This window comes from Salmo trutta, chromosome 15 (genome assembly GCF_901001165.1).
Source record: "Salmo trutta chromosome 15, fSalTru1.1, whole genome shotgun sequence".
NCBI classification, from domain to species: Eukaryota; Metazoa; Chordata; class Actinopteri; order Salmoniformes; family Salmonidae; genus Salmo; species Salmo trutta.
Window position 1 is genome coordinate 59,168,013 of NC_042971.1, and position 7,462 is coordinate 59,175,474.

Here is a 7,462-nt window from a genome sequence, read left to right on the forward strand (position 1 = left end):
TAGTACGGGTCTCGTCCTGTGTATTGTTGTGAACTTGTTAGTACGGTCTTTTCCCGTGTATTTACTAGAGGTTTTACTTCGCTCTTTTGTCCGGGTTACATCCCTGTTTTTGTTTTACGTGTTTGTTTTTGGCTTCATCCCTGTGCCTTTCATGGCATGTTGTATTTTTGGGTGGAGTATTAAAACCCCCTGTTACCTATTTCTTCGCCTGTCTCCAATCCTTTATACAACGTGATACCTACCACTTATTACTTCAGAAACAATGGTTTGAGCTAGGTTTTTTTTTTACCTGATGAAGAACTGTTTTGGATTTAAACGTTGTCAATAAAGTGGTGAATTGGGAGTTTTAACAGTGTGAGGGCCTTGTTTTTTTTTTTATAAAACAATATTTAACCTTTATTTAACTAGGCAAGTCAGTTAAGAACAAATTCTTATTTATAATGACACCTACATTGTATCATGGTAGTTGTATCCTACCATGATGAAAAAACTGGACTCAATATTGATCCAAATGACTTTGAGTAATGCATCTTTAATAACGTCTGCAGTCTTGTTAATACAGCCCTCCCTAGTTTCCCGTCAGTCTCTCTGGAAGGGAGGTGGAAGCCTTCAGCCATTAGTCAGACATGGAAGAAAGAGGGGCAGGCTACTTCAGTACAGATGTAGAGAAATGTGTAAAGAAAAATACTGAAACTTCTGCAAGAAGAACTTGGGGGTGAAGGAATAACGTTGTAGCCTCGTATTATTACTAAATGAAGAGGATTTATCACCACCACTTGAAGAAATGTAAAAAAGATTTAATTATCTGAAAGAAGCTTGGCTGAAGTCGAGTAGCTTTCGCGCGTCGCTGGATAGGATCTCTGAAATCGGCTCTAGACTAGAGCATCTGACGGTGACTCTTTACTATTTACATCTATAGCTGGACGGGATTCTAATTCCTTTCAATAGGCTATAATAAAAACTATGATTAAAAATATATTTTGTTGGCTGTAGTCGCCAGTATAAACTATAGACAAAAATAAAATGTGTTTTTAAGATTGTTATCTTTATTTGAAATGTAACATAATTTAATGAAATTACATGAATTGTATTTTTTTCTGGTTGTATGTTATTTTGTGTTTAAACACATTAAGAACAAAGGGTTTGCTCGTCGAGAGCCTTTGAATTGACACTAAGATTTAAATGACAGCATACCTCAATCATAGACTAAATGAAACATGTTTCTAGGGCAGCAACTCTGGATAATAAACGTCTCAATTTCCGGATAGATGCCACCCAGATGCACTCATTCATTTTCGATCAAGAGAGAGGGATAAAAAAAAACGAACGTGTTAATAATCCTTTTTTTTTTATCTAGCTGGTCCATCACTTTCAGCTCAGCTGTAAAAGGTGGGATATTCGTCGATCTCACTCAAAACAGGACTTTTAATACGCCTCTTTACTCATCTCTGCTGGACATTTGTGGAATAACAGCTTGAAAACCAGAGACGATGAACCAGCAGATATTTATCCACTATAACTACACAGGGAAGCTGGAAAACCGTCAGAATGGAAAAATCACAGGTGGTGGCGTCACCTTGGATGCTAAAACCATCGTGTTCCTCATCATCTGTTGCTTCATAATCCTGGAGAACCTGATTGTTCTAGTAGCAATATGGAAAAACCACAAGTTCCACAACCGCATGTACTTCTTCATAGCCAACCTGGCCTTGTGTGACCTTCTGGCTGGGGTGGCTTATATCGTCAACCTCCTCATGTCAGGGGAGAAGACCCTTCACCTGTCTCCAGTGTTGTGGTTTGTGAGGGAAGGGAGCATGTTTGTAGCCCTGGGGGCTTCCACATTCAGTCTCCTGGCTATAGCTATAGAGAGACATCTGACCATGATTAAAATGAGGCCCTATGATGCCAGTAAGAATTACAGGGTGTTCTTGCTCATAGGGACCTGCTGGCTCATAGCGATATCCCTGGGAGCATTGCCCATCCTGGGGTGGAACTGCTTGGACAACCTCCCTGACTGCTCCACAGTCCTACCGCTCTATACCAAGAAGTACGTGGCCTTCTGCATCATCATCTTCATGGCCTTGCTGCTGGCCATGTCCGTCCTGTACATACGCATCTACATGTTGGTGAGGACCAGGTATGCATTGATGCTATCTATATGGTGATTGATTGGTCTGTCTGTCTGTCTGTCTGTCTGTCTGTCTGTCTGTCTGTCTGTCTGTCTGTCTGTCTGTCTGTCTCTCTGTCTGTCTGTCTCTCTGTGTCTGTCTGTCTGTCTGTCTGTCTGTCTGTCTGTCTGTCTGTCTGTCTGTCTGTCTGTCTGTCTGTCTGTCTCTGTCTGTCTGTCTGTCTGTCTGTCTGTCTGTCTGTCTGTCTACACATCTAGTGGCTTGTGAAAGTATTCACCCCCTTGGTATTTTTCCTATTTTGTTGCCTTACAACCTGGAATTAAAATATATTTTTTTGGGGGGGGTTGTATCATTTGATTTACACAATGTGCCTACCACTTTGAAGTTGCAAAATATGTTTTATTGTGAAGCAAAGAAGACATAAGACAGAAAAACTGAACTTGAGCGTGCATAACTATTCACCCCCCCAAAGTCAATACTTTGTAGAGCCACCTTTTGCAGCAATTACAGCTGCAAGTCTCTTGGGGTATGTCTCTATAAGCTTGGCACATCTAGCCACTGGGATGTTTGCCCATTCTTCAAGGCAAAACTGCTCCAGCTTCTTCAAGTTGAATGGGTTCCACTGGTATACAGCAATCTTTAAGTCATATCACAGATTCTCAATTGGATTGAGGTCTGGGCTTTGACTAGGCCATTCCAAGACATTTAAATGTTTCCCCTTAAACCACTCGAGTGTTGCTTTAGCAGTTTGCTTAGGGCCATTGTCCTGCTGGAAGGTGAACCTCCGTCTCTGTCTCAAATCTCTGGAAGACTGAAACAGGTTTCCCGCAAGAATTTCCCTGTATTTAGCGCCATCCATCATTCCTTCAATTCTGACCAGTTTCCCAGTCCCTGACGATGAAAAACATCCCCACAGCATTATGCTGCCACCACCATGCTTCACTGTGGGGATTTTGTTCTCGGGTGATGAGAGCATTTTCCTTGATGGCCAAAAAGCTACATTTTAGTCTCATCTGACCAGAGTACCTTCTTCCATATGTTTGGGGAGTCTCCCACATGCCCTTTGGCGAACACCAAACATGTTTGCTTATTTTTGTCTTTAAGCAATGGCTTTTTTTATGGCCACTCTTCCGTAAAGCCTAGCTCTGTGGAGTGTACAGCTTAAAGTGGTCCTATGGACAGGTACTCCAATCTCCGCTGTGGAGCTTTGCAGCTCCTTCAGGGTTATCTTTGGTCTCTTTGTTGCCTCTCTGATTAATGCCCTCCTTGCCTGATCTGTGAGTTTTGGTGGGCGTCCCTCTCTTGGCATTTTGTTGTGGTGCCATATTCTTTCAATTTTTTTATAATGGATTTAATGGTGCTCCGTGGGATGTTCAAAGTTTTGGATATTTTTTATAACCCAACCCGTATCTGTACTTCTCCACAACTTCGTCCCTGACCTGTTTGTAGAGCTCCTTGGTCTTCATGGTGCTGCTTGCTTGCTGGTGCACTTAATTACCGGTGTTGCAGACTCTGGGGCCTTTCAGAACAGGTGTATGTATACTGAGATCATGTGACAGATCATGTGACACTTAGATTGCACACAGGTGGACTTTATTTAACTAATTATGTGACTTCTGAAGGTAATTGGTTGCACCAGATCTTATTTAGGGCCTTCATAGCAAAGGGGGTGAATACATATGCACTTTTGAGTTTTTTTTTTGTTCAATTTTTTTTAAACAAGTAATTTTTTTCACCTCACCAATTCAGACTATTTTGTGTATGTCCATTACATGAAATCCAAATAAAAACCAATTTAAATTACAGGTTGTAATGCAACAAAATAGGAAAAACGCCAAGGGGATTAATACTTTTGCAAGGCACTGTACATGTGGGTGAGGACTAGGTGTGTATTGATGCTATCTATATGTTGGTGAGGACCAGGTGTGTATTGATGCTATCTATATGTTGGTGAGTACCAGGTGTGTATTGATGCTATCTACATGCTGGTGAGGACCAGGTGTGTATTGATGCTATCTATATGTTGGTGAGGACCAGGTGTGTATTGATGCTATCTATATGTTGGTGAGGACCAGGTGTGTATTGATGCTATCTATATGCTGGTGAGTACCAGGTGTGTATTGATGCTATCTACATGTTGGTGAGGACCAGGTGTGTATTGATGCTATCTATATGTTGGTGAGGACCAGGTGTGTATTGATGCTATCTATATGCTGGTGAGTACCAGGTGTGTATTGATGCTATCTACATGTTGGTGAGGACCAGGTGTGTATTGATGCTATCTATATGCTGGTGAGGACCAGGTGTGTATTGATGCTATCTACATGCTGGTGAGGACCAGGTGTGTATTGATGCTATCTACATGTTGGTTACTTGTTTTTTTTGTCTTCTGTCTTGGATGGATGGGTGGCCAGTGTACATCCATCCATCCATCCATCTATCCATTTATCCATCCATCCATCCATCCATCCATCCATCCATCCATCCATCCATCCATCCATCCATCGTTCTATGCATGGTTCTATTTATCTCTCTGTCTTTCTATCTATCCAGCAGTCGCAAGGTGACGAAACATTCGAACTCAGAGCACTCCATGACCCTCCTCCGTACTGTCATCATCGTGGTCGGCGTCTTCATTGCATGCTGGACGCCCATCTTCGTCCTCCTCCTCATTGATGTGGCCTGCGAGCATCGCTGCTGCGCCATCCTCTACAAGGCCGACTACTTCATAGCCCTGGCCGTGCTCAACTCTGCCATGAACCCTGTTATCTACACCTTGGCCAGCAGGGAGATGAGGAGAGCCTTCTTTAGCTTGGTCTGTGGCTGTCTGATGAAGGGGAAGGTCTCCAGCAGCGGTGAGCCCAATAAGCCCAGTAACCTGGAGCACAGCAGGAGCACAGCAGGAGCACAGCAGGAGCACAGCCCATAATAATCCTAACAACCACAGCAGGGCAGATGAGCAGCAGAAGGACAGGGACAGTAGTCTGAATATTATAGCGGCACAGACCTTGATAAAGAGTCCAACATCATCGTGCGCCAATGTGGCCAATGGAGAGGAGGGTTGAGGTTTTCTGCTGGGCCCTGAACCTCCATATCCAAATCATTCTGAGTGAACACAAGAGACTACGAAGTGTGGCAACGCGAGACATTGTAGCCCTATGCTGTGCATAGGATGGAGAGACATTGAAGGCCTATAATGTAACTATACTGACAAAAGATATAAACGCAACATGTAAAGTGTTGGCCCCATGTTTCATGAGCTGAAATAAGAGGCCCTAAATTTTCCATACACTTTTTGTAGCTTATTTCTCTTCAATTTTGCACACAAATGCTTACTGCAGGAATGTCCACCAGAGCTGTTGCCAGACAATTTAATGTTAATTTCTCTACCATAAGCCGCCTCCAACGTTGTCATAGAGAATTTGGCAGTACGTATGATGCGTTTCTATTTTTGTTCAGTATATTTAGTCGATTTTACTTCATAACCACAAACAAGCACTTGGCTCTCCCTCTCTGTGAAGGTAGAGGGTCCAGAAACTGTCCAGACCAGATAAAGACTGTGCAGTCGAGATATTGGGCTATATTAAATTCGGCACCTTTTTAAAGGTAACGTTTTCTGCTTTCGCAGAGACTGCATTCATGGTAAACGCTGCATATGTTTAATTACCTTTAAATGTCAAATCGCTCTATGACAGAAATATTCCGCGGTCCGAATTGAATCTAGGCCATAAACTACAGTGAAGATGTAGACTGTCACTATACTGTAGGCCCTGTAAAGCACGCATGGTGGACTGGGATGGTAAACAGATGGTTATTTTACATTCATTGTAAATGTAACTCTTGAAAAAAGCTATTTATTATTTTTTTGTTTGTCATACTTTGACATATGTGTACAGTTTTTCCTAAATACTGTTATTCTACATTATAAACTGTGTGGTTCGAGCTCTGAATGCTGATTGGCCGACAGCCGTGGTATATCAGACCGTATACCACGGGTATGACAAAACATTTATTTTTACTGCTCTAATTAAGTTGGTAACCAGTTTATAATAGCAATAAGGCACCTTGGGAGTTTGTGGTATATGGCCAATATACCATGGCTAAGGGCTGTATCCAGGCACTCGTCCTGCCTAACAACAGCCCTTAGCCATGGTATATTGGCCATATACCACACCCCCTCGGGCCTTATTGCTTAATTATACAATGGTAGCATGCTATTTGTTTTATTGTGTAAAACGATTGTATTTAACCAGATGATTTGCTCAACATTATGCTACTACCTGTACTGTAGCATCATTTAACTGTTAATATGTCTATGAGCTCATGGAAGCTTCCCTGTAGCAGAGCTAAACCAGGTTGAAGTGAAGCTTCCCTGTAGCAGTGCTAAACCAGGTTGAAGTGAAGCTTCCCTGTAGCAGAGCTAAACCAGGTTGAAGTGAAGCTTCCCTGTAGCAGAGCTAAACCAAGTTGAAGTGAAGCTTCCCTGTAGCAGAGCTAAACCAGGTTGAAGTGAAGCTTCCCTGTAGCAGAGCTAAACCAGGTTGAAGTGAAGTTTCCCTGTAGCAGAGCTAAACCAGGTTGAAGTGAAGCTTCCCTGTAGCAGAGCTAAACCAGGTTGAAGTGAAGCTTCCCTGTAGCAGAGCTAAACCAGGTTGAAGTGAAGTTTCCCTGTAGCAGAGCTAAACCAGGTTGAAGTGAAGCTTCCCTGTAGCAGTGCTAAACCAGGTTGAAGTGAAGCTTCCCTGTAGCAGAGCTAAACCAGGTTGAAGTGAAGTTTCCCTGTAGCAGAGCTAAACTAGGTTGAAGTGAAGCTTCCCTGTAGCAGTGTTAAACCAGGTTGAAGTGAAGCTTCCCTGTAGCAGTGCTAAACCAGATTGAAGTGAAGCTTCCCTGTAGCAGAGCTAAACCAGGTTGAAGTGAAGCTTCCCTGTAGCAGAGCTAAACCAGGTTGAAGTGAAGCTTCCCTGTAGCAGAGTTAAACCAGGTTGAAGTGAAGCTTCCCTGTAGCAGAGCTAAACCAGGTTGAAGTGAAGCTTCCCTGTAGCAGAGCTAACCAGGTTGAAGTGAAGCTTCCCTGTAGCAGAGCTAAACCAGGTTGAAGTGAAGCTTCCCTGTAGCAGAGCTAAACCAGGTTGAAGTGAAGCTTCCCTGTAGCAGAGCTAAACCAGGTTGAAGTGAAGCTTCCCTGTAGCAGAGTTAAACCAGGTTGAAGTGAAGCTTCCCTGTAGCAGAGTTAAACCAGGTTGAAGTGAAGCTTCCCTGTAGCAGAGCTAAACCAGGTTGAAGTGAAGCTTCCCTGTAGCAGAGCTAAACCAGGTTGAAGTGAAGCTTCC

The 7,462-nt window shown here is 43.0% G+C and overlaps 1 protein-coding gene across 1 annotated transcript; it reads left to right on the plus strand.

Moving 5' to 3' along the window:
• The first annotated feature begins 587 nt into the window (after nucleotides 1–587).
• On the plus strand, nucleotides 588–6,006 carry s1pr3b (sphingosine-1-phosphate receptor 3b). Its single transcript, XM_029692342.1, has 3 exons — nucleotides 588–892; nucleotides 1,358–2,137; nucleotides 4,683–6,006. Exons 2-3 carry the CDS (start codon nucleotides 1,491–1,493, stop codon nucleotides 5,056–5,058), a joined length of 1,023 nt encoding a protein of 340 aa, XP_029548202.1. The 5' UTR covers nucleotides 588–892; nucleotides 1,358–1,490; the 3' UTR covers nucleotides 5,059–6,006.
• The last annotated feature ends 1,456 nt before the right edge of the window (nucleotides 6,007–7,462 follow it).